Here is a 25,472-nt window from a genome sequence, read left to right as displayed (position 1 = left end):
GAGCATTCAAAAGTCCAAGTAATCCGCATGATTGAGCAAAATCATGACTTAGAAAAGTCTGCTCAAAAATACCAATTAGCAAAAGATGCTTCTAGAAAATATCTACATTTGATAAGGATTAAGAGACTAAACTTCTCAAATGGTCAAAAGGGTGTAGTCAAAAGGATGGTGAAAGAAAAGTCATGCACACACAAAGGAAAACAAAAGCAAAGTTGTTTTGCTACAAGAAAATTAAGTGAAGTGTTACAATATTTGGTACAAGGAGGAGGAGGAGCACAATCAAACACCCAAGGATAAAGAACCTTGAGGGCACACATGAAGTAATTGTCAATTTTTAAAAATAGAAAAATATTATTTACGAGGAGTTTGTTAATTCAAACACAAGAGTATTTTGACTTCTATGACAGACGAATAAGATTACATTTCAAAGAAATTTCAAATATCACTCGACTATTAAAGCTTTGTTATTTGTTTGCTCTTTTGATAAGAGTGAAATGTGTGACTCATGATAATGTAACTTACCTTTATAGACTCCCACTCCCTTGTAGAAAACCACAAAAGAATCAACATATGTTGAAGGTAGCATGTCCTAGTCCTCAACACCTTAAAGATCACCTTCATGTACTCCCTTGTGATAGGAGTTGACAAGATGATAGCCTCATGTGTACCTATAAGCAAACAATATTTTCTAGGGTCCAAAACAATAGTAAGAGTATCTACAAATTCTATACTTGCATAGAAAGGATAAAATAAAGTCATGTTGATGCAAGAAGGAGCAATATAGATGTGGAAAAATGTGGATTCATTCAATGTACTATAGTTGCTTTACATCTAAGAGAGGTAAGCCTATGAGGCCTATAGATTGGTGTGACCCCTCAAATCCATGTGTGCATACATGCTCAAATTCTATTGATTTAGAAGAAGAAAGTGGGTTAGTTTTAGAAAGAAGAAATTATAGTGGAACCTCTCATGCCTCCCAGTGTGACATGTTTCTTCTTGTGGGTCTCAATCTTATGTGTTTTTGTGTAACCTTGAATTGCTTAATTTTCTTGGCTTTGGTGCAAGACCTAAATAATTTCTTGTGGTTATTGCACATGTTGTCTTTGTATAACATCAATACCTTTTGAGCTTCCTAAACCTTGTTTTTGATCATGATGTAATCAATCCTTGGCTTTCTTAGTTTCTAGAGTTCCTTGTGATTTATACCCCCTTCATCAGTGTCATTGATTGTAGTTGTAGGATGTGGGCTCTAGAGGTGGTTAACTCAAGTTTCAGGTTTTCATAGCAATGCGCTTGTCACATATCCAAGGACCATCCACAATTTCGATCCAAGGCCTAGCAAGTTCAGAGACTCATGAACAAGTACGACGGTACAAAGGATGCTCTGCATCTCCACATTTTGCAAGCAAAATCCACACATAATTTTCATTGCTTCAGGAGATGGCATGAGGCTAACATGGCTTTCCCAGGGTAGAAGTAATGGTTGCAATTAGCTAATGACCATGCAAAATCAAACTTGGAAACATCCAATGAGAGAAAAATCTTCAAGAGACATGAGAGGATTAAGCATTAAAACCCCATAAGTTCAAACAGAGCCATTAACCCACTACTAACACAAGAGGCCCATGAACCGATTCTTCTCCATAGCAGTACACTGTTGAAGCTCACTTTTCAAAGCTCTTGTTTCACCAAAAACTCAAAGCAAACACAGATCAACTCCGGCAAAAGCACTTCAGTACTGTACAAATGTGTTTGATCCGTGAACCTCAGCTTCTGGGACTATTCATCAGACTCCTCTCTATGGCCTTTACAGCATGTGGGCACTTTTTGTGCAACTTGCCACACGTCAAGCAGCTTCATCAGGTGGGCAGCTGGTTTGTAATCCACTTGTGTGCCCATAATTCCCTGATAAATAACAAAGACCTTTCCCAATTTGATCGGACACCATCATTGATAAGTGTTCAGAGTCAACCTAGGACCCATGGTGCAGATGCAATCAAAACAACAAAACATTACTAAGCAAGCCTTCAATTACAGGTGCCTGCAATCCATACCATAAGCCACTCATAATGTAAATAAGATGATCTTTGAAGATCATGACTCGATTGCATCTTGTAATGGAAATAAGGTGATTTTTGAGGATCACCACCAGCCCTGTTTCACAGTAACATAAGGTCTATGTGTAATGTTTCTACTATTAGTAAAATTTGATATCCAGACCTATTCCAGAAGCACCACAAATCTCACATCATTTTCCAAAGCACTTATCACTTTGCACGGCGCTAAGGGATCAAGGTTGTGATTAGAGGTTCTACCTTTCTGTCGCCATCTTCAAACATGTTCTCACATGAGGGCACCAACCAACATGTGGATATACAATAAGGGGCTTAAAAGATAACAGGCTAAGGGTGCCCTGAATGACATATTTGATGAGGCCAACTTGGTCAATAAGCACTAATCCTATAGCAGTCGTACAGATATTTAAGCTACAGCTCCCATGTCATAGAAGGTAAGAAGCACACAAATTAAATAAAGCAAGCCCCCTTTGCCGATACAATAACAGCATGAGCTACAGCAGAGAACATGAGTCAGATACTGAAGCCATACAAAGATCACTGAAAGAAGCTGACGGACCCTCTCAATGCATCATGCCCAACAACCAAGCCAGTCACCGGGATCTGCAGAACACTTGACATAAGCATACAACAAGGCTGACACTCCACAGGAAGAGTTATTTCTTTAACAAGCAACTATCAAGCTTGGAAAGTGAACTCCAAGAAAAGTTGGCCATTGGGCCAAAAGGGACTCCTTGAGTAGGCTGCAAAGCAGATGTCGAAACTAAGAATAAACTGCACCAAGGCCACAAGCACTGCACATCCCTCAATTTCTTGTCCTTGTCCAGAAATTGCATCTGAGGTCGTTTCAGGCTCCGTTTTTGCATTTCAGTCTACATAGAAGCTCTGTATTAGCCAATATACTACAGAAGCTCATGTACTTCCAACTTTTTATGTTATATACATCGGTTAAATCTTGCTATATGAAACAGTGATAGTTTTTACAGTGTCAGCCAACTCTGCATTTTTATCTCTATAGCACACTGCAATGAGAAGCCATTCCTAAATGCGTCATGCCAACTCCTTTGGTAGCATCTGGGGCTTCATGATTCATAAGCAAGATATGAAGCCCATATAGACTAACAAAAACTGTCTTTCAAGCATCTTCAGTATTATCTGTTTCGACATCAGATTCTGTATCTGTGGAGCAGGGACTTTCAGTAAGATACTTTTCCCAGAACCTATCATTAGATCGGCATCCTTTGCCTACCTTTTCGCTAGCTTTCTTACATGAAGACTGTCGAACCGGTGGTTGTAGAGGTTCGAATTCATTGCTCACATTGATATCCAATGCCAATGAATCATCTACAGACTCCCCCTTTTGGTTTGAATGGCCAGTTAGTTCACCACTATATCTGGCATTTCTAACTTGTGGAATGGTAACCACCTCCAGGGCCGACTGGCCAGATACATCATTGGCCGGTGTATCCGTAGGAGTATTTATTTCTCTCAAAGTAACACCAGAGCTGCGGCTTATAGGACTGTTACCATCCAACTGACTGAGAGGAGAGAGAGTAAGCTGTCTCAAAACGCCCTCACATGATAACTCTGCCCTGTGTCGTGTCTCGGGATGGTTTGACAGGACACCTGAAACATCTTTCTCTGCCGTTACATTACCAACAAGCTCATCATCTCCAGACTCTCCGGTTTTGGCGAGAACTTCCTGGTTGGGTGGCAACCTTCGTTTCTTGTTAAATGTGTAGAGCATCTTGCTCTCTGTTTGCTGCTGTATGAGATGACCCAAAAACCTCGGGTTTCGCACAGCTTGTGCTAAAAACGACAGTATCTGTTGCTGGCGTTCCTCCAGTGCCTGGAGACGCTGCCCCAGATCCTGTAAATCTGTTTCTGTGGTTTGCTGCTCTTGCTGCAACTTCATCAACTCGACAAGAAGAACATTCTTCTCCTGCTGCAGCTTTTTGACCACCTCTTCGAGTTCAGAATGTGCTGGGTTGGTGCACCTGACCAATTCCAGCTGCAGCTGTAGCAACTGTGGATGTTCCGAATGGTGTGCTTGACTGCTGGGGTGAGATGATGCCGACGGTTTCCGCCTACGAATATTTTTCAAGGCATCCTTGTTGCCTCTGGAGAATCCTTCAGTTGCAAACTCCCATTGATCAGGATTGATTTTTCGAAAGCCCTGCATGTGTGTTACCAAACCATAAGATTGCCCAAAAGAAAAAATGTCTTTCAGCTTGAGGTATCCACCCAAACTATAAGCAGGGTGAATCTTAATCGTGTTTAACTAAAGAACTTGACCAAAACGATGCCTTAACATGGAATTCACTAGAGATCAAAGACAGTAAAACATAATTAAAGTTAATGCATTCATGTGGCAGGAAAAATTAGCCAAAACCATGGCTTAAGAATGTGTTTAGCTAGATTCTGAAACCAAAACCTAAGAGAAGGTTGAAGCTTTCACATGGGTTTGCCATGAGAAGTTTACCAAAATTAAGGCTTTCTAATATGTTCACCTCAAGGTGGTTAGAAACATTTGATAGAGCACAAAATGCACATGTTTTGAACGAGTACAGATAATACAGATCCAGATAAAGTACGTAGATACGTTGCTGCATATTTGTACAAATTGTTGGGAAAATATACTCAACTACATATGCATAAGCTAGAGTATTCAATTCATTGGAGCAAGAAGAAGAAACCTGGCTCAGCAGCAAGAACAAAAGAAGAAGAAGAAGAAATTTGAGCTATTGTTTTTTCCGTTCACAGAACATTCCATATAGTACAGAATGTGATGTGGGGGAGAAAAGGCTGGGTGCTTGCTATGTAGGCAACTATTGTTTAGCTAGAGAATTCAACCTTATACATAAGAATGTTAAAGCTTGCACATGTGTGTAGCAACAATAGCATAGCTTATTGATCTGTATAGCTAGAGAATTCCACCAAACACATATTAAGGTCAAAGCTCACACGTGCAGTAACCAGAACCATAGCCTGTATTGAATATTATGCTCAAAAGACCAACCATAGTTTATATATGTGTTAAGCTAAAAAGCATATGAAAGAAAGAGCAAACACAAGTTGTAGGCCCAAACCACAAACTGTAGAAGGCTGGAAACAGTTGATTATTGCTGAAAATGAGCATGAGGGAAGCCCATAGGTGCTTGCAAGCATAAGAGACTGTCTCTACAGCCAATGACCTCCAGCAAATATGCAAGAATGAGATGATAACTGAGGGGAAGGGTGAGCACCCTTATATATCCCTCCTGAGAGCTGGTTGGCCAGGCCGACAGCTATCATGTAGCATAAAAATGCTATAAAAAGCCTAAAAAATGGTAGAAACATCCTAAACTGCTTTTGAGACTTCCAAGAAACCAATCAGTATCAAGCATGAAGCAATATCTAGACGTAGACCTTCGAGTATCAATGCAACTTGCCCAATCAGAATCTCTAAAACCAACCAAATCAACACCACTAGAATAGATGATTGTCACCATTTGCAGTCCACCCGGGTTTTCTCATTATGTATGTACATTGGACTAACATCCATGGCAGTTGCATATGCCGGGGATTGATGCCCCTCATGTGATATTGTGGACTTGGCTTTCCGCTGGGACTTGTGCCTGTGTGTACACATCCGGAAATGCCTTGAGGATTGGTGTTCCATTGGGTTTGGTACCTTGTGTACTTGCGTGGAGCACGTCTATTTTGGTATAGTCTCATGAACATGGATTGTCCATACCAATGTTGCATTGCATAGCATCTTTATGTGCTTGCAATTGAAATTGCATGCTCATTTCATGCTTGCCTGACCAATGTGTAGTTCCGGGTAAGGGGACGCCCGCCCGTAAACCGTGCGTGTAACTGTTTGCTAACATCGTTATGTAGCATGTGACAGGTGGTATATATTGTTCATAAACCTAGCTTTAGGAAATAGCACTAATTTATAAGTGAGTGTATACACACTTCATTAAGTTTTGGGCGACCAGAACTCACTTATAAGTTATGACCAGCCCTGTGTGCGAATGTGTCCGCACTAGCTTGTACCACAAGGCACTTGTCCTCTCTACCTGACACCTAGAATGGACAACTCACTATCTCTCTTCTCTCTCTCTCTCTAGAAGTAGGTGTCCCCTTCATGAGGCCTCTTTGGCTGTATTTTCTGCACTTTCTCCTTCCCAATTCCATATCAAAGCTTGCTAGTGTGTTTTCCAAGCTTCCAAGAGTGTCTCTAGGAGGTGTACACTCTTCCACACCCTCCCAATGACTGAAATTCAGTAAAACAGCTCTTATTTTTGCTGTAATTTCTGGTCTTTTTACTGAAAACCCTAATTTCAGCTCAAGTTGAACCAAAGGGGAAGCTTTCCCAAGATTCCCTTCATCCTCTTGAAGACTTTTGTAGCGAAGGATCGCGACAAATCGAAGATTTCAACACACCAAACGCTTCCATCGCGAAGACTTCCATAGTCACCAACTCTACTTGCAATTTGGTAAGCTTTGATGTTTAAATATGGAAGCAAGTAGCAGGAGGGAGGAACCGAACTCCATGTTCACATATCCTGTTGTTCTCTTGTCCTACGTACTCTCTTGCAAATTGTTGCTACCATGTGTTGGTGGAACAATAGAGAAAGAAAGAAAAAAAGAAAGTTATATTACCATCTACGGAAGACCCCAAGGACCTATGAGACCAAAAGTAATACAATGGTACCATGGATATACTGAGCCATGGAAAACTGAAAGAAAAAGTAAAATGAAAACATATGACAATACTAGTGATCAACAGATGATCCTGTGTAGAGAGAGATTGCTGTAATCAGCTAATATCGATACCCGTCTTGGCTAGAACCGATCTGATGGTGGAGTGAATGTCAGGCCTCTGTGATGGGAACATGGGCACTTGAGAGGATAGTGTGAGTTGCAAGTCTACACCGACAACTACATTGTTTGCAATATTTTTTTCATATGCATTGGTATGGAAATCTGGTCAAAAATGCCCATGACACTATATACTTGATTCTTCCAAGATCAATATACTTTATTTGAAGGAGGGGCCAACCGTTCCGGCTCATTGTGCGTCTCTTGTCAATTCAGCAAATTACTTCTTGTATAGAGCATGTTGTCCACTAAATCTTCGTGTATTTAAGTATATTGATTAGCATTGTGTTCAACAAGTCACATTGGTATCAGAGCATACGGTTCTCTTTCACTTCTACCGTGAAAGACGATCACATGAACACTAGCTATCTCTACACTTAGAACACTATGGACAGCCATACAGTGAATGTTGGAGATGCTTACACAAGAGGCAGGGACAATGAAATGCATGCTTCCAATGCTATACAGAATGAGCAAACTCATGTGGTGCACATTAGGGAACAAGAACATGTGGGACAATCATCCCGTAGCAAAGAGAAAATGCAAGAAGAAGAGTCCATAGCCTTAAGGGATAAACTTACTCGTATGCAGACTCTTCTTTATGCACAACAAGAAGAATTGAAAGTCTACTGCCGTGAGGATCCATTGATACATGATCGTTTGAAAGCCAAGAAAGCTGAATCTTATATGGACCGCGCAATGGCAATGATTGCTCAAGAGTTACACATGCAACCGAGGGATACAACATGTGCATACTTGGCTCATACCGAGGATGCCTATGCAAAAAATGCAACCATCCCACATGTCTTGAAATCCTCACATGTACCTGAACAAGAACTTATGTCTAAGAGGATGAATATCCATGCTATGGAAGAGAAACCATCGGCGACTTCACGCCATGTAGGAGTACCTTACGTAGCTCGTGAAGGATATAATGTTTATGGCAGTGGTCAAAATGTATGTCAAATGCCATTGCAGGTTGAAAATGTGCATGCACAACACATGCAACATGGGCTCCAATTTTCTGTTGGTGCAGGTATTCCACGTATCACTCATGCTACTCATGCCTTCGAGTGTGCTTGTGAGGGAGAAGCTATGGCTGAAAATGCACCAATGCATGTTGAGGGGCCAGCCATGCCTCATGCTTACAGGGCACATGCATCTATGCCTTATACATCACCTTTTGCTCCTAAAATGATGCCAGTCACAAGGGCTATCCCAATGGACAAACATGGGAAAAAACATGCTGAGATGCAGGCACATACATCCAAGTCTCATGACTTCAATGCCGGAGACAAATCAGTGAAGTTTGATGCATATCATGGGGAATATGATGCATCAAAGGCACTTGCTTTTATTGCCCAGTTTGATATTGCTTTCAGTGATGAGGATTTCACTCAGAAATCCATGATCCGACGTGTAAGCATGTTCATGAAAGGCACTGCTCTTAGCAGTCATCTCTTGTCTGTACATTATACCAAGGCCTCTGCTGTGGGTGTGCCCGCCCAGTTTTGGTGTCTCCCCATTTTTCCTCACTCTCCATGTATTTTTTCCATTTTTCCTGAGGTGTGGTGGGTTGTCGACTGATTCTGTTGCTGGACAACTTGTTGATTCTGCTACCCGACTCCTTCTAGTGACCAAGCCGACTGCTCGCACCTGGCCGACCAGCTGTTTTCTGGTCGTGTGCACACTTGGGTGGTGGTCGTGAGCAGTGACTACTGTCGGCCTCTTTTAGACTGGCCAACCAACAACCTGGGGCCATATAAAATGGCCCCTTGCCCCCCCACACTTTCTTTGTTGGGTATTGTTGTACCGGATCTTGTATATAGTGCAGAGTTCACACAGCCTCACTCTCTCTTCTGCGTTTTCTCTTCCACACACAGTTCAGCACTTTTCCCTGCTGGTGGTTCTCTTGTGTTTGCTCATCTATATGTTGGTGTCCTGCTCCTTTGTGCTCTCAACAGTTTGTCTCATATCCGCTGCGTATTCTGATACTGCTGCCCATTGGTGGCTCACGGAGAAGCTCTCACCGAATCCTGTTAGATCATGGGAAGAGTTCAAGGAGAGGTTCTTGTTAGAAGTCATCTCCTGTCTATTTTTATACACCAGGGCCTTTGTTGTGGGTGTGCCCACCCTTATTAGGTGTTTTCTCATTTTTCCCCACTCTCCGTATTTTTCCCCTAGTTTTTCCCATTTTTCTGTGGCTTGGGAGGCAGCCCTGAGTTGGCAGGAGGATCCAGTTGCTGGCCGACTGCATGAGCATGTTTATGTTCCCATTTTGGAGCTGGCCGACTGCACTGGACAGGTCGTGGACCCTCAGTGCTGACCAACTGCTGTTGCACGTCGTGGATGTCCTGTCGGCTGCCCTACAGCAGGCCGACTGCTGATGGGGGGCCATATAAAAAGGCCCCCAGCCGCTTGTCATTTTTTGTAGTATTCTCGGGATCTTCTTGTGTATATAGAGCAGAGTTACACACCTCTATCTCTCTCTCTCTTGTGCTGTGATTTTCTGCACTGCGTTTTGCTCGTGTTCCCAGATTTGGTCATCATCTCCGCTGCGTATTCTGACATGGTATCAGAGCCTAGGCTCTAGATAGTTCTTGGGATTTGTGTGAGCAAGAGGGGGACTGCTGTGTTGCTGATTGGTGGACCGTACGGGACTGTTCGGGAAGAGAAGAAGCAAGAGGACGGCGGGCTGATTTGTTGGACAGCCACTTGCAGGTGTTAGTTCTTCTTTGTTCCCACCCACCCACCCTTTTCAGAGTACATCCCCGCAATGGCAGATCTGTTTGAGATGGCCGAGAGGCATGTGAAGATTCCGACACTCCCCACGTTCCCGGTGGACCGTCAGTTGGACGGGAACAACTACGGCATATGGAAGGTTATGATGGAATCTGTTCTGGAGTCTTATGACCTCGCTGATTTCGTCGTTGCTGGGGTTCCACGGCCGGAAGTAGAGGAAGGGGAGTTACCGTCGATCCGAAAGGACCCGGAGGCTCAGACACAGATGTGGGATTGTGTCAACGCCAGGGGGGTATCGCCCATGAAGAGGATTTCCTTGGAAGTACAGATGCGGGGTATGAGCCCTGCAAAGTCGTCGATGATGCGGGAGCATATTAACAAGCTGCAGGCTCTTCAGCAGGAAGTTCTTCAGGCTGGGAAGGAGATATCGTCAGAGGACATGTCCATAACGTTGGTGTCGCACTTACTCAGCATTTTACTCGTCTTTGATTACCAGTGGCAGGCTCAGCACCATCACGTGGGAGGAGCTTGTGCCCATGGTCCTGGACCAGGAGGAACGATTCACGAACCCTCCTTAGGATGGAGGTTCGGAGGACTTAACTGGCCAACGGTCGAAAGGCGTAACACGGGCAAAGGGAAGGCTTCGTCGGAGAAGTCTTCTGAGAAGAAGTCCGTTACTGACCGCGAGAAACTAAAGGCAGAGATGACCTGTAATGATTGTGGCAAGAAAGGCGACTATTGGAGGCAGTGTCCCAAGAGGAAGACCGAGAAGGGTGAAGATTCCTCAGCAGCAATCATGAAGACTCCGGCTTTTGTGCACCTGGAGGTGGTGGACACCGATGTTTCATTTTCTTCAGGCAGGGAGGAGATTGGAGGACTCTCCGCAACGGATACTCGGGAGTGGATTCTAGACAGTGGTGCTTCCAGGCACATGACTCCTTCCCGTTCCGGTTTACAGGATCTCTGCAGGTTTTCTGGTCACATTCTTACTGGGGATACATCCACTATCCCAGTTCACAGTGAGGGTAGGATGGAGATAGTTTCCGATGGCAGAGGGGGGAAGCATTCCTCCCAGGTGTTGTATGTTCCGTCACTTGATTTTCATCTGTTGTCAGTGCATCAGGTTTGCAAGACTGGCGTACGGGTGGAGTTTGATGAGCACTTTGTTGCTCTCCGGGACAAAGCAACAGGCCAGGTAGTTTGGGAAGGCGGAGTGGAGAATGGAGTTTACAAGCTTTCAACACTCTCTCTCCCAGGTCCTCAGGTTTGTGATGAGTGGCAGTCTAGTAATGGCCACTTAAGTGTGGATACGCTGCAAGTGTAGGCTTTCCGGGACCAGATGGTGGATAGCTTGCCAGTAGATGGCAGCAGTTGGCAGGAACTCTCGAGTACTGATGTTGGTAGTTCTTGTGTTCGTCAGTCAGAGGAAACTGGACAGGTAACTTATGCTCTGATGTCTCGTAGTATTCGGGACAAAGAACCTCCTGTAGCTGAGGATGTTCTTTCCACGGGGACCTTTCGGAAAGCCAGGCAGGTGGCAGTTGATTACTTGTAGAAGGAGGTGGTTTCTCCAGGCTTTGTGGTTCCGGATTCAGAGGGGGTGGTTGACAGGTTTCAGAAGGCCTTGCGTGGCCTTCAGCAGGTTTCCAGGACTTGTTTTTGCACTGTAACAGGTGTTGATCCTTGTGAGCAGTGTGATGCCTCTTTGACTCAGAAGCAGAATGGTTCATTGATCTGGTTGATGGACACCAAATTGGACGGGAGCTTCCTGATGAGGCAGTTGAGCTCATGGTTGCGGATGACTCTTTGGGAGGCAGGATTGCGTTTCCTGTGGTTTCTGCGGCATGCGAAGGATCATGGACTCTTGTACACAGGAGGGGGATTGTTGGATGGAGTGACTCCACGGTTGGAGTGACTCAGTTTGGGGAGGAGATCCGGACACGAGAGATCTACTTCAGGCCCAGGAGCAGTTTTACGGAGCAGTACGAGGCAGTCATCTTTTGCATTGTCAAGGACAGAGGCAGAGTACCGGGCTGCTTGTGATGCTACTTGTGAGGTGGTGAGGATGCAGAGGTTGCATTGCACGTTTGGGCTTCCACTGGAGGAACCCATGGTCATCCAGAGGCACTTTGTTCGTGAACAGATCGTTGCTGATGACATCTTGCTAGAGTTCTGTTCGACGGAGGACAATACGGTGGACCTCTTCACGAAGTCGCTATCTCAGGATTTGCTCAGGCGGCACCCCAACTCCCTTTGGTTGGTTTCACAGCCAGGAGCTGAGAGGGGGTGTTAGAAGTCATCTCCTGTCTATTTTTATACACCAGGGCCTTTGTTGTGGGTGTGCCCGCCCTTATTAGGTGTTTTCTCGTTTTTCTCCACTCTCCGTATTTTTCCCCTATTTTTTTCCATTTTTCTGTGGCTTGGGAGGCAGCCCTGAGTTTGCAGGAGGATCCAGTTGCCGGCCGACTGCATCAGCATGTTTATGTTCCCATTTTGGAGCTGGCCGACTGAACTGGACAGGTAGTGGACCCTCAGTGCTGGCCGACTGCTGTTGCAGGTCGTGGATGTCCTCTCAGCTGCCCTACAGCAGGCCGACTGCTGCTGATGGGGGGCCATATAAAAAGGCCCCCAGCCCCTTGTCATTTTTTGTAGTATTCTCGGGATCTTCTTGTGTATATAGAGCAGAGTTACACACCTCTATCTCTCTCTCTCTTGTGCTGTGATTTTCTGCACTGCGTTTTGCTCTTGTGTTCCCAAATCTGGTCATCATCTCCGCTGCGTATTCTGACAGTTCTATGCCCAATTCTTGCCTCCCAATGCATTGAATGAGATAACAATGAAGTGGGATTGGGTGAAGTAAAATGAGGGGAAAACAGTGAATGCATATGTACAAAAGTTTTGTAAAGTGCTTTTGCAAGTGTCTCCATTTATGCATGTCACCAAGGCGGAAAGGAAGAGAAGGTTTCAATCGGGATTGCAACCCGTGTACAAAGCGGGACTACAAATGTATCCTGGTCACACCTTACACCAACCAATCGCAGCCGCCACTGCCACCGAGCAATTGGAACTCAAATTGAGTCGATCCAATAAGGCTAAACCCTCATTTCAAGGCAAAGAGAGGGCTGTCCAAAACCTGTAAAATAATGGACAGCCACCTAGAAAGGACCAAAACCAAGATAAAAATGGTCCAAGGACTGAAAATAACACTACCAAGAAGCGTCCCTTCAAAGTGAGAGACTATGATCTCACTCCAAAGCAGAAAAAGTAATATATGAGTGAGGGAAAACGCTTTACTTGTGGTAGCCCCGAGCATATTGCAAATGCATGCCCAAACAAGAAGAAGCGTGATAATGCAAATGCATCAAAGCCCAATGTACATATGGTCCCAGATATGCAGGGCAACACTTCACATGATAGCAAAGACAAGGTTGTATGTAAAGCTTGGGGACAGCTTAGGCAATCAGTCCGCTTTGTTCATCGTTGATGATAATGCAACTGAGAACTTCATATCTACACAGATGGCAGCTTCTTTGGGTATTGAAGTAAAGGACTATTAGAAGTCATCTCCTGTCTTTCTGTAGACACCAGGGCCTTTGTTGTGGGTGTGCCTGCCCTTGTAGGTGTTGTTCTCATTTTTCCTCACTCCCCGTATTTTTTCCCCATTTTTCCCTATTTTTTCTTGGCATGGGAGGCTGCCCTATGATGGCAGGAGGACCTAGTTGCTGGCCGACTGCATCAGTATGCTTGTGTTCACATAGTGGAGCTGGCCGACTGGTCTGGACAGGTCGTGGACCTTTTATGCAGGCCGACTGCTGTGTGCAGGTCGTGGGCTCCTTTGGTGTCCAGTCGGCTGTCCCTGATGCAGGCCGACTCCATGATTGGGGCCATATAAAATGGCCCCGCATCCCCTTGCCATTGGTGTATCATATTCGGGATCTTCTTTGTGTATATAGAGCAGAGTTACACGCCTCCATCTCTCTCCCTCTCTTGTGCTGTTTTTCGCACACTGCACCTTTCTGAATCTCTCTTTTAGCTTGTAGATGGCTAATGACTAGAAAGTTAGGTATCCAAAGTTCACACTTAATGATTACTAGGACCTTTGACACATTTCAGGTAATCCGGAAAGTGTGCTTGTCCCAATCAATGTATGGGATAAACTTGTGAAAACATTTGATCACTAAGATTATGCATGCGTCTACAAGAACGGCAATTATGAAATCCCCCACAAATTCTATACCCTGTATGACTATTTTGGCCCAGCGAGTCGTCTCGAACTTGATGCTCGTTGTCATGCATGTGCTAAATCCCTCCACTTTCTTGTGTACCGAGGTCAACAATGTTGGGTTTTATGCTGTGTATGCACCCAGAGGAGTGCTAGTGATCATCAGTAGGTTACTGGAGCACTTTTTACTTCAGTTAGTGGAGGTTTTTTCCCCCAGTTTAGTTCAGTTTCACTTATATGCAGTTTATAAGTGTTTTGGTCCACCCGGCACATTTATGGCCGGACATGTGAACACTTATCCTTTAGGGTCACTATCATGTGGCTATTGTACTTGATTTTAATAATTGAAGCATATTGGAAGTTGTGTTCTCTCATCCTAGTTTTCCACGCTTGCTTGCTTGAACCTGTGTAAACCCTAACCCTAACCCTTGAGTGCCTTCAATTGGTATCAGAGCCAAGTTGGCCTGCCCTTGACCTGCCCGTACTGCTTAACACTGCCAGGCTTCTCTTGCTGCTGATCGTACAACTCCCGTACGTTTTTTTGTTGCAGCCCGTACAACTGTGCGCCGCCTGCAAATCGTTGCCTGAAGCAGCTGCCGTACCTTTCGTTGCTGTCAGCACCCGTACTACCTGCTCCGTACAGTCAGCGTCGACTGTACTTGTCAACGCTGACTCAGTCGTGTGTTGCAAAAGGCGTCGCCCTGCTCCGTACTGTGCTCAGCACAGTCAACGTACCAAGCTCAGTACCTGCAACGCATATCTGTATCACAATCGCCTCAGTACCCGTATGCGTTGTATCACAGTCGCCTCAGTACCCATACTGTACCTGCTTGCTTACAGAGGACTGCTTTCGTACTGTACCTGCATACAGTCGACTGTACTTGCTACGAGTACCTGCAACTACCTACAACCAGTACCAGCTGAGTACATCCGCCGTACAGTCATCGTACCTGCAGTCTGCTCCGTACAGTCATCTTTACCTGCACAGTACAACAGTCTACGTATCTGCACACTACAGTCAACTTGTACCTGTTGAAATCTCAGCTGGTAAGCATTACAAGTTTTGAATATTGGGCATTTTTATTTTCTCTGTGAAAATATACAGGCACAACAGGCAGATTTTCTAGCAAGAAAATATACAGGTTTTTTGCACAGTTTGGGTGCAGCAAATTTGGGCATTTTTGAGGCATTTTGGCATTGTGTACGCCATTTGCTGCTCTACTCAGTCATTGGTGCATTGAGCTGCACATTCAGAGGATTGAGAGTGCAGGCAGATTTGGGTGAACTGTATTCAGTGGAGTACAATTGCTATCAGGATTTTTGCTATTGGGTTTTTTGGTAAACAGGTACAACATTGTGCGTAAAGCATAATGGCAAATCAACAGCAAAGCGATGTATTCACATATTTGTCTAAGGAAGACAAATTGGATGGCACGAACTACTCCTTGTGGAGTTTTATGCTGAAAAATGTGCTTGTGGCAAAAGGTCTTTGGGATTTTGTTAGTGGTGATGAACCACGTCCAGGTCCATTGGCTCCAGAGACTCCTCCCCAAGGGGGTGCTCGTGGACGAGGACAACAGGTACAGGCTCCAGGACAGCCATTGCCTGTTCAGAGAACAAATGCTCAAAAGACATGGGATGCCAGGGATGCACAAGCTTTGTCACTCATTGCATTGTCAGTTCAGAGGTCCATTATACCTCATATTCGTTCAGCTGGCTCTTCACAGAATGCATGGGTGACTTTGGAGCAGATGTATGCTGCTCGTAATGAGGCTAGGATCTCATTTTTGAAAAGAGAGCTTGAAAATCAGAAAATGAATGAAGGAGATGATATGTCTAGCCACTTAAACAAGCTGCAGGATTTGAGAGAGCAACTCATCAAGTGGATGAGATTATTCCTGAGACACAGCTTGTGTCCACCATCTTGCACTCTTTGCCAAGATCTTACTTGGCTTTCCATACCTCTTTGAACCTCAGCATGAGGAATGCTGTTGAACCCCTCAAGTATCAGGAACTTGTTGCTCTCTTACTACAAGAGGAGCAAATGAGGAAGAATATGAATATGAACACAAATGCTGAACAAGCATTTACTACAGGTCAAAAGGGGAAAGGGAAATCTCAGCCAAAGAGTGCAAATCAAAACTCAGGTGATGGTGGTTCTTCACAGGATACCAAGAAAGGTGATGGACAGCCCAAGAAGAAGGGCAAATGTCATTACTGTAAGAAGCCAGGTCACTACATCACGGAATGTAGGAAGAGGATTGCCAAAGAGAAGGCAAAGGAAGCTGGGATGTTTGTTAATGATGCTCCTAAAGCTCCTCCAGAGACTGCTTCTTTTGTTGAGGACAGGGATTACTGTTTTTATACATGCAGCTATGATGCCTCTTGGTCTTCACAGGCACTCAGTTTGACAGAGCATGCATGTACTTGGTATTTTGATAGTGGTGCCTCAAAGCATATCACATCTCGCAGGGATTTGTTTAGTCATGTTGGCCCTGCCCCTGTTGGCAAAACTGTTCAGTGTGCCAACAATGCTTCATATCCAGTTTGTGGCATTGGGGAGATTCAGCTTACAGCCATTGACGGCTCCATTCTCCGCCTTACAGATGCCTTATATGTACCAGGGATAAAGAAGAATTTGTTGTCCATTTCTTCTTCAGCACATTGTGGAATGCAGGTCTACTTTGATGATGATAAATGCATGGTCAGAGACAAAGCAAATGCCTTGACCTTGATGCTTACTGGTACATTATGTCATGGACTTTATGAGTTGGATGCATTTCAGCCAGTGGATCAGTCTGCCTATCATGCATTCACTCTTACTCCAGCTATGGTTGATGCGGAGTTATGGCATGCTCGCATGAGGCATGTAAATTTTGGTAGTCTTATGCTTATGCAGCGACATAATATGTTTACAGATCTACCTCTCATGGAGAAGCCTCCAAATCACATTTGTGAAGGATGTATTTTGGGAAAAATGCACAGGTTTTCCTTCCCACGTGATCAGGCTCTAAGAGCAACTGCAAAGTTGCAACTTATACACAGTGATCTTTGTGGTCCCATGCAGACGAAGTCGTTAGGTGGTTGCTTTTATTTTGCAACATTTATTGATGACTTCTCTCGTATATGCTGGGTCTATCCTTTGACACAGAAATCACAGGTATATGATGCATTTTTGGCCTTTGTAGCACTTGCTGAGACAGAGTCAGGATGCAAGGTGAAGACTCTCCGTTCTGACCGAGGGGGGGAATATATGTCACATGTGTTGAATTCCTTTCTTGGAAGTAGAGGTATAAAACATCAGTATACTACTCCTTACACTCCACAGCAGAATGGGGTTGCAGAAAGGAAAAATCGGTCACTCATGGAGATGGCCAGATGTATGCTAAAGGCAAAAAGACTACCACATATCTTTTGGGTGGAAGCAGTAATGTGTGCTTGTCATATTTTGAATCGATGTCCCACAAAGGCATTGGTTTCTATTACTCCTTTTGAGGCTTGGCATGGCCGCAAGCCTTCTGTATCGCATTTTCGTATCTTTGGGTGTCTTGCATATGCACACATACCCAAAGAGTTGAGGAGGAAGCTTGATGATAAAGCCACAAAATGCATTTTTGTTGGGTATAGCCGTGAGAGCAAGGGCTACAGGTTATATGACCCACTATCCAGGAAGATATTCATCAGTCGGGATGTGATTTTTTATGAAAAATCAGAAATATCCATGGCTGGTTATGAGGCAAATCAGGCTGAAAATGATGTGTTTGAAGGTCTACTACCCATGGAGTTTCATTCCACAGTTGGTGATCCAACTCATGAGGGTACTGGACAGCCAGCAAATGATGTAGGTGGTGCAGAAATTCAGCAGCCAAATGAGCCAGAAGCTGAACCAAATATGGGACAGCAGGCACCACAGGTCAGACATATACCTAGATGGTATTTGAGGACATTACAGGACAGCCATTTAGAGGGTCCTCTTGCTGGTCGTACTCGTAGGGAGACAAGGACCAATGAGCATGCACACATCATGGATTTGAATCTGGTTATGGCAGCCAGTTTACAGGATGATGATGAGCCTGATTCATTTGTGGATGCACGAGATAATGTGCATTGGAACAAAGCCATGCAGGATGAGATTGATTCTATTAAAAAGAATCAAACATGGGATTTGGTTGATCTGCCCAAAGGCAAGAAAGCCATTGGTACTAAATGGGTCTATAAGTTGAAAAGACATGCAGATGGATCCATTGACAGGTACAAAGCCCGTCTAGTTGCAAAGGGCTATGCACAGAAGAAGGGCATTGATTATGAGGAGACATTTGCTCCTACATCCCGTATGTCGACACTTAGGTGTGTCAGTGCATTGGCTGCACATCGTGGTTGGGTTGTTCACCAGTTGGACATAAAGACTGCATTCCTACATGGGGACCTCGAGGAGGAAGTTTATGTATTTCAGCCCATGGGATTTGCAGAACATGGTCATGAGGGGAAAGTATGCAGGCTGAAAAAGGCCTTGTATGGTTTGAAACAAGCTCCACGAGCTTGGTATGCAAAAATAGATGCTTTTCTACTCACTCAGGGATTTGTGAACAGTCCATCAGAGGCCACTTTGTATGTGAAGAAAGAAGAGACAGATCTGCTGGTCATCAGTCTTTATGTGGATGATCTCTTGCTCATGGGATCAAATGATGACAAAATTGCAGCTTTTAAAGAGATCCTGCAACAGACATTTGACATGTCTGACTTGGGCCTTGTACATTACTATTTGGGCATACAGTTTGTGCAGGATAACAGAGGCATTGGGTTGTTGCAATCACGTTATGTTGCTAAACTTCTGGAGAAGTTTAAATTTCAGGATTGCAAGCCTATTAGTACTCCTATGGAGCCTGGGATGAAACTGTCACTACAAGATGACAGTGTTTCCTTTGATGCCACTACATATGCTCAGGCTGTTGGGTGCCTCATTTACTTGTGTAATACAAGGCCAGATATTCAGTATGCAGTCTCTCAGTTGAGCAGATTCATGCACAGCCCACGGTTGTCACATTGGCAAGCTGTGAAGCGTGTATTCCGTTATTTGCAGGGTACCTCGTCTCTTGGTTTGCTTTATCCTGAGGGGGGTGACATGCAGTTACATGCTTACAGTGATTCAGATTGGGTTGGTGACTTTGATACCAGACATTCCACTAATGGAAATTGTTTCTTCCTTGGCGCTTCATGCATTTCTTGGCTAAGCAAGAAACAGACCACAGTGGCCACTTCGTCTTGTGAGGCAGAGTACAGAGCAGCCTACACTACTACTGTTGAGTGTGTTTGGCTGCGTCGACTTATGACTGATATGGATATTTCAGTGGAGGAGCCTACACCTATCTATACTGATAGTCAGAGTGCCATTGCTGTGGCCAGGAATCCTGTGTTTCATGCTCGCACGAAACACATTGAGATTCACTATCATTTTGTTCAGGAGAGACTCCAGGCAGGAGATATCAGTCTGATCTACTGTCCTACAGATCAGAATGTGGCAGACATCTTCACCAAGGCATTACCACGTCCGAAATTTGAAGCATTCCGCAATGCTTTGAATTTGTTTCCTTTTGGTGGATGATGTACAGTGATCACATATCACTCCAGGGGGGTTTGTTGGGTTTTATGCTGTGTATGCACCCAGAGGAGTGCTAGTGATCATCAGTAGGTTACTGGGGCACTTTTTACTTCAGTTAGTGGAGGTTTTTTCCCCCAGTTTAGTTTAGTTTCACTTATATGCAGTTTATAAGTGTTTTGGTCCACCCGGCACATTTATGGCCGGACATGTGAACACTTATCCTTTAGGGTCACTATCATGTGGCTATTGTACTTGATTTTAATAATTGAAGCATATTGGAAGTCGTGTTCTCTCATCCTAGTTTTCCACGCTTGCTTGCTTGAACCTGTGTAAACCCTAACCCTAACCCTTGAGTGCCTTCAAACAAAAACCGGGCTCATCGAGCAGCATGTTCCGTGACTACGTCCTCTATACTGCTGCCATCAAACAAGACGACGACCCGGGCTCATCGAGCGGCATGTTCCGTGACTACGTCCTCTATATTGCTGCCATCAAACAAGACGACGACCCTCTAGCCACCTATGTAGCCAAAGGTCTTGAGCAATTCATTATACTCATACTCCTCGTTATGGTTGCCCTTCTTCCTATCTTTGAGCTCCGGCTGTGTAACTATTTGGCCCTCCTAGCTCTTTCACATGATGGAACACATGCCCAGACACATGGACAGGTTGATGAAAGCATGGGAACAGAGATCATGAAGTTGACTCGGGAAAAAGCACCAATTATGGACAAAAAGCAAGAAAACGCAAAAAGTCAAACTAAACTGACCATGAGCTAAGGGCACCATTGGAAAGAGAAGACTGAGCTGGATCAAAAAGCTAAAAGTCGCTTTTTCCAAAAAGCAAGGCCTTGAAGCTAGAAAAGCAATAATTCAAGAACTTTGGCAAAAGATGAGTAATATTTTATTATTAAAATATAAAAGCAAAAAGACCAAAACAAAGCAAAAAGCTTAGCTAGAGCGTTTCTGGCAAAAAGTGGGGCTCTCCCCAAGTATAAAAGGAACCTTGAGCCTCTCTTTTGGCATCAAGGTTGTGAAGAGCAAGGTTATCATCACCATCGTCTTCATCATCTCCTCGCCATAGATCGCCGCCTGTGCCGCCCAGATCAGCTGGCCGCACCAGTGCCGCCGCCACCCAGCACCCTGTGCCGCCACCGCAGCAGCACTCTTTTGGATTACTGCTATTTGTGGAATTGACTCACCCAGGAGGTCGTATCTAGTCCAGGATTGGGTATCCATTCTTTCGACTGGACATCAAACACTGGTCAACTACAGATATCTACTCTGAGTATTACTACACGCCTAGAGATCTTTGGACTTGGACTTGGACTTGGACTTGGACTTGTATCTGCACTTGGACTTGGACTTGGACTTGGATTTGGATTTGGATATTGGATCTGGTACTAGCCCGGTGAGAGATTATTATGGATCATCCCCATGGTGTGCTCGACATCAGAGATCTCGTGCCTCAACATCGACATTGACTTGGATGTTCTACATCGGCATATTTGTTTGCTTTTGTATTCCTTGTTGTATTGATCCTGCCCCAACGTGCCCGTTGATTGTTCTTGAATAAATTCCTGAAAGGGGGCAAAGCCTATTCCCCGCTCAGTGTGGTGTACTGTGCAAGATCCCTATTCCCTTCTCTCTCCCCCCCTCTCTCTGTCTTTATCTCTTGGACAAGTGGGTGAATCTGTCACAGCACGCCCGCTGGGCTTACAGTGGTATCAGAGCAGGACAAAGCCATGTCAAGTGTAGAAGGAGACCAAGGGCCTAACGAAGGGAACACCAACGAGGCCAATATAAGACTTCAAGATGGGAACCAAGGCCGTCAATCTATTTCTCATGAAATCGCGGCCATGACAGCAACAGAGTACTGAGATTTTCAGTAGTTTAGACAGTTTCTCCAAGATGAAGAATTCCTTGCTTGGAGAGCCAAGAAGGAACAGGACCAAAGAAGGGCTCGAATGTTTGAAGATTTCATCAAGGATCGATCCCCCAAAGCCGAAGAAGTTGAAGTTGCTAAAGCCTATCTTTGGATCAAAGGAGTCACCATTGCAGAAGAATCTAGAGCTACCCACGGTATTTCTCGTGGAGAAAAGGCAAGATGGACTTCAAGCCGGGAGAGAGGAGCGTCAAGTTTGATGCTTTTCATGGAAAGTGAGATACACAAAAAGCATTATCTTTTGTTAAGCAATTCGATGCTGCTTTTGGAGGAGACGACTACTCCAAAAAGTCAAAGCTTCGCATGGTTCACATGCACTTGAAAGATGCCGCCGCCTTCAATTGGTGGCTAAAAGTAGTACAAGAAGGGACCGAGCTGAAGTCGGAAGACGTGGAAAGACTTCAAGGTTATGTTCAACAAAAAGTTTCTACCCGCAAACTTTGAAGCAGATGTGCAAAAGGAATGGGATGTAGTAAAGTAGAAAGTTGGTGAGAATGTGGCATCTTACCTTAACTACTTTTCGTCCGTATCATTAAAGTTTACTTCTTATACTCCCATTAATGCATAAGTTTGCTTCTTGATTCGCATGCACTCGTAATGCCTTATTGTCATAACCTCACTGTTGGTCAGACTTCGACTAAGATTTCGGCCACGCATGTGGCAGCATAGATCGGATGCCGAAGGCCTCTGTGGGCAGACTGGCATGGATCTATGGGAGTCAGACCTTAGTCCCTAGCTCGACGGTTGTTCGAAGCATAGAACCTACGGTTGGGAGGTGAGCTAGCCTATACCACTCTCGGGGGGGTTGTACTACTCACTTGCGTCTCGTGTTCAAGAGATCCGTGGGCTTGTAACACAATTGAGCCTTCTGTAGAGCATTTCTCCAGTCTAGGGATGATAGAGCACTGATCTCCAGCTGTGTTTGGACTAAGATCGGGGATCGACATTTTTGGATTCATTTTGCACTTGGGGAGTCTTGTTGTACCACAATTTCTTGTACATAAATTAACAGTATTTTACGTAGTTGTGTGTTGTGCAAGTGTCTATCTTCTTTGTTATTCACTTGCATATTAGACACGTCACACAAGTCTGCCAGAGACTCGGACATGATGAAGGCTAGCACTAAAGCGCGCGCGCACACACACACACACTCTTTGTGAAGAGCGTTATGTGACTTGCTCAAGGCTAGATCAGCCATTTCAGGTCAAATAGAAATAACACCAATTATTCAACCTCGTTGTGCCGATTCAACCTACTCGTGACTAGATTGATCAGTCTTGGGTCAAATAGAAACAGCGCCAAAACTTCAACCTCGTTGCCCCTACACCTAAAGCTTTAAGCTGCTGCTCCCATTCACGCACCGGCGCACGCACACACAGGATAGCAGGTTGGAAAAATTGCACCACTTTAGAAAGATTGTCCACAATTTGAACAAAGACTTCAAAAGAAATATGCATGTCTGCTAATCCGGCAGGAAAATATAAAATGGAAAGTTCAGATTATTTCCCAAACTTGAAAAAAACAGTGTGTGATCTTGAGTCCATGAGAGTCTATTCACAAAGCTAGAGAGATTGACGATAACCTATGTATATGAACCTATGTATATGTTAACCTAGAGAGATTAACCATAGCTTAAATATGTTAAGATAGAGGGCTTAAAAGATATCTTATGTGTGTTGAACAGAGATTAAACATAGCTTATATATGTGTTAAGCTAGACAGATTTGACTATAGCTTACAGATATGTTGGGAAAAAAGATTCATCATAGCTTACATGTGTTTAAGCAGAGAGATTAACTACAGCTTGTATATGCTGCTACGCTAGAGAGATTGACCATAGCTAACATGTGTTAAGCGAGAGAAATTGATCATGGCTTATATATGTGTTAAGCAGAGAGATTAACCATGGCTCTTATATGTTGTTAATATAGAGAGAATGACCATAGGTTATACACGTGTTAAGCTAGATAAATGGACCATAGCTTATACATGTGCTGAGCTAGAGAGATTGGCCATAACTTACACATCTACTAGAGAGTTTGGCCATAGCTTCTGTATGTGTTAAGCTAGAGAGATTGTCCAAAGATAAAGAATGCAAGATACCACCAACTAATAAAGATGAAGGTATCCCTATCCAAGATGATGAGCAAGGAATTCAATCCGAGCATAATGATGATGATGATGATGAGTCCACTAGTAATGCGATAGATCTTTCTATTGATCTTGAAATGGAACATATGGATCTTGAGATATACCAATTAGCATGTATAGATTTTATGGAAGATGAAATAGATGTTGGGGCAAGCTCCCCCTAATTCATTAAACCATTTCTCATATTGACAGTCTTGATTTAGTCCATATTTGATTATATTACTATAGATTTAGTGCTTCTTCTTTTGTGATATTAGGATATTTTGAGCTCTCTGGAATGCTCCCTGGAATGTCTAGATATTTTCCCCAGTATGCAGCTATATATGTGGCGCACTAGAACTATACACACCTTATGCACCTATTCGAGTCCCTTGTCTCTACTCTCTCTCCTCTTTACATGGCTATGCTCCCCGTATCTTGCAATGGAAGGGGGTTCAAAACTCACACCCTCCCTCTAAGCCCTTAAGGAGTGTAATTATTCACAAAATACATGTTTACGTGTAAACACACACATATATACATATATATGCATGTAATCATGTATGTATATGTGAGGGGAGGGGGTTCAAAACTTACACCCTCCCTCTCAGACCTAAAATGAGATAAGCTAGAGAGATTGGCCATAGGTCTGTATGTGTTAAGCTAGAAAGATTTAACATATCTTATACATATATTAAGCTAGAGAGATAAGCGAAAAAGTTGAGGCCTTACATATGTGTTGAGCTGCCTGACAAAGCTGGAGAAATTGTTGTGTTTGAAGTACTGCGGGAGTAAGTCTTGAGAGAAATCGGCTGCGTTCCACACCACGAAGCTGGCACCGTCACTGCTCCATGATACAATCTCATCTGTGGCAGGGTCGTCCACCATGTCATAGGTCTTTGTGATGAAAGGGGGGTTTGCATTGCTGTTCCGAGATCCACCATCTGGGGCCATGGAATCATTTGTTCACAAAAAAAAACATAGTAAAGAAAAATGCTCTTTGCAGCAAAAAAATACTTCTCTACGTGCTCCTTTCCATAGCCTTCACCTCCTTTCCCTTACTGGGTCATCTAGTCAAGTTACCTACTGAGACTAAAACATAATTTGTTTCTTTTAGGGTGCTCATTAAGCTTACATCCTGGTTACCACCATTAAATTGATGTTTCCTTTGTTACCCATCCACCTGAAAACCATGATTAATTAGCACCAATCCTGCATCTAAACTCCTGTTTTGCTGCCCTGTAATCCTTTAACCCACTTTTTTTGTTCAGCTTAAAACACCCTGATTAGCTCTGAACTCCTGTCTTTCCCTCTGTAGCTCGAAATTCTAATCCTTTTCTTAGGATATCTGGTCCAGTACCCATGAAGAAGCAAAACAGCTTAAATAAAACCTTTTCCCCTTGAATCCACTTCTGCTTTGACCTGATTAGCAACTAATTGTCAGCTTTTCTGCCCTTAAACACCCTGGCTAGCCCCTGCAATTGATCATCTCTAGCATCGCAACTTCAAATTTAACTTTGTTAAGCCTTCCATTAAGAATGGCTTAGCTCTGAAAACCCACTTCTGTTTAACCTGATGTAGCAATTCTGCAACGGTTTCTCTTATGTTGGTCATGTGTAGCTATGATCCTTCATTCTGCTTGTGCTCCGCTGCTCTTCAATGCAGGGATTAGCTCTAAACACAAACTTGTCCTCCTCATTTAGTTCTAATCCTGCAGCCAGCCTAATCTAGCTCTAAAATGTGATTAGTTTAAATCTCACTAACTCGTCCACGAGAGATTAGGGACATCGAGAAGAAAAGGCTCTAGCCTCTCAGCGAAGGTCTCCGGCCACCGCCCATTAGCATGACAAATATCTCTTGTTCATTTTGTCTCAATAATAAATATGGTCCCA

General features: G+C 44.0%; 1 protein-coding gene across 2 annotated transcripts; it reads right to left on the bottom strand.

The window, feature by feature from the left end:
• Positions 1-2,086: 2,086 nt before the first annotated feature.
• On the bottom strand, positions 2,087-25,471 carry LOC147637592 (heat stress transcription factor A-1b-like). Of its 2 annotated transcripts, XM_086799408.1 has the most exons (3): positions 24,716-25,343; positions 24,313-24,524; positions 2,087-4,251 (listed from the first exon to the last, which is right to left on the bottom strand). In XM_086799408.1, exons 2-3 carry the CDS (start codon positions 24,466-24,468, stop codon positions 3,211-3,213), a joined length of 1,197 nt encoding a protein of 398 aa, XP_086655534.1. In that variant the 5' UTR covers positions 24,469-24,524; positions 24,716-25,343; the 3' UTR covers positions 2,087-3,210. The 2 variants fall into 2 exon arrangements, with proteins under 2 accessions (XP_086655534.1, XP_086655533.1); XM_086799407.1 differs by having other exon boundaries at positions 24,313-25,471.
• Position 25,472: the final 1 nt, after the last annotated feature.

Source organism: Cibotium barometz, chromosome 6 (assembly GCF_041138505.1).
Source record: "Cibotium barometz isolate CiBa-2024 chromosome 6, ASM4113850v1, whole genome shotgun sequence".
Taxonomy (NCBI): domain Eukaryota; kingdom Viridiplantae; phylum Streptophyta; class Polypodiopsida; order Cyatheales; family Cibotiaceae; genus Cibotium; species Cibotium barometz.
The sequence above is the reverse complement of the archived record's forward strand: the minus strand, read 5'-3'. Positions and strand labels throughout refer to the sequence as shown.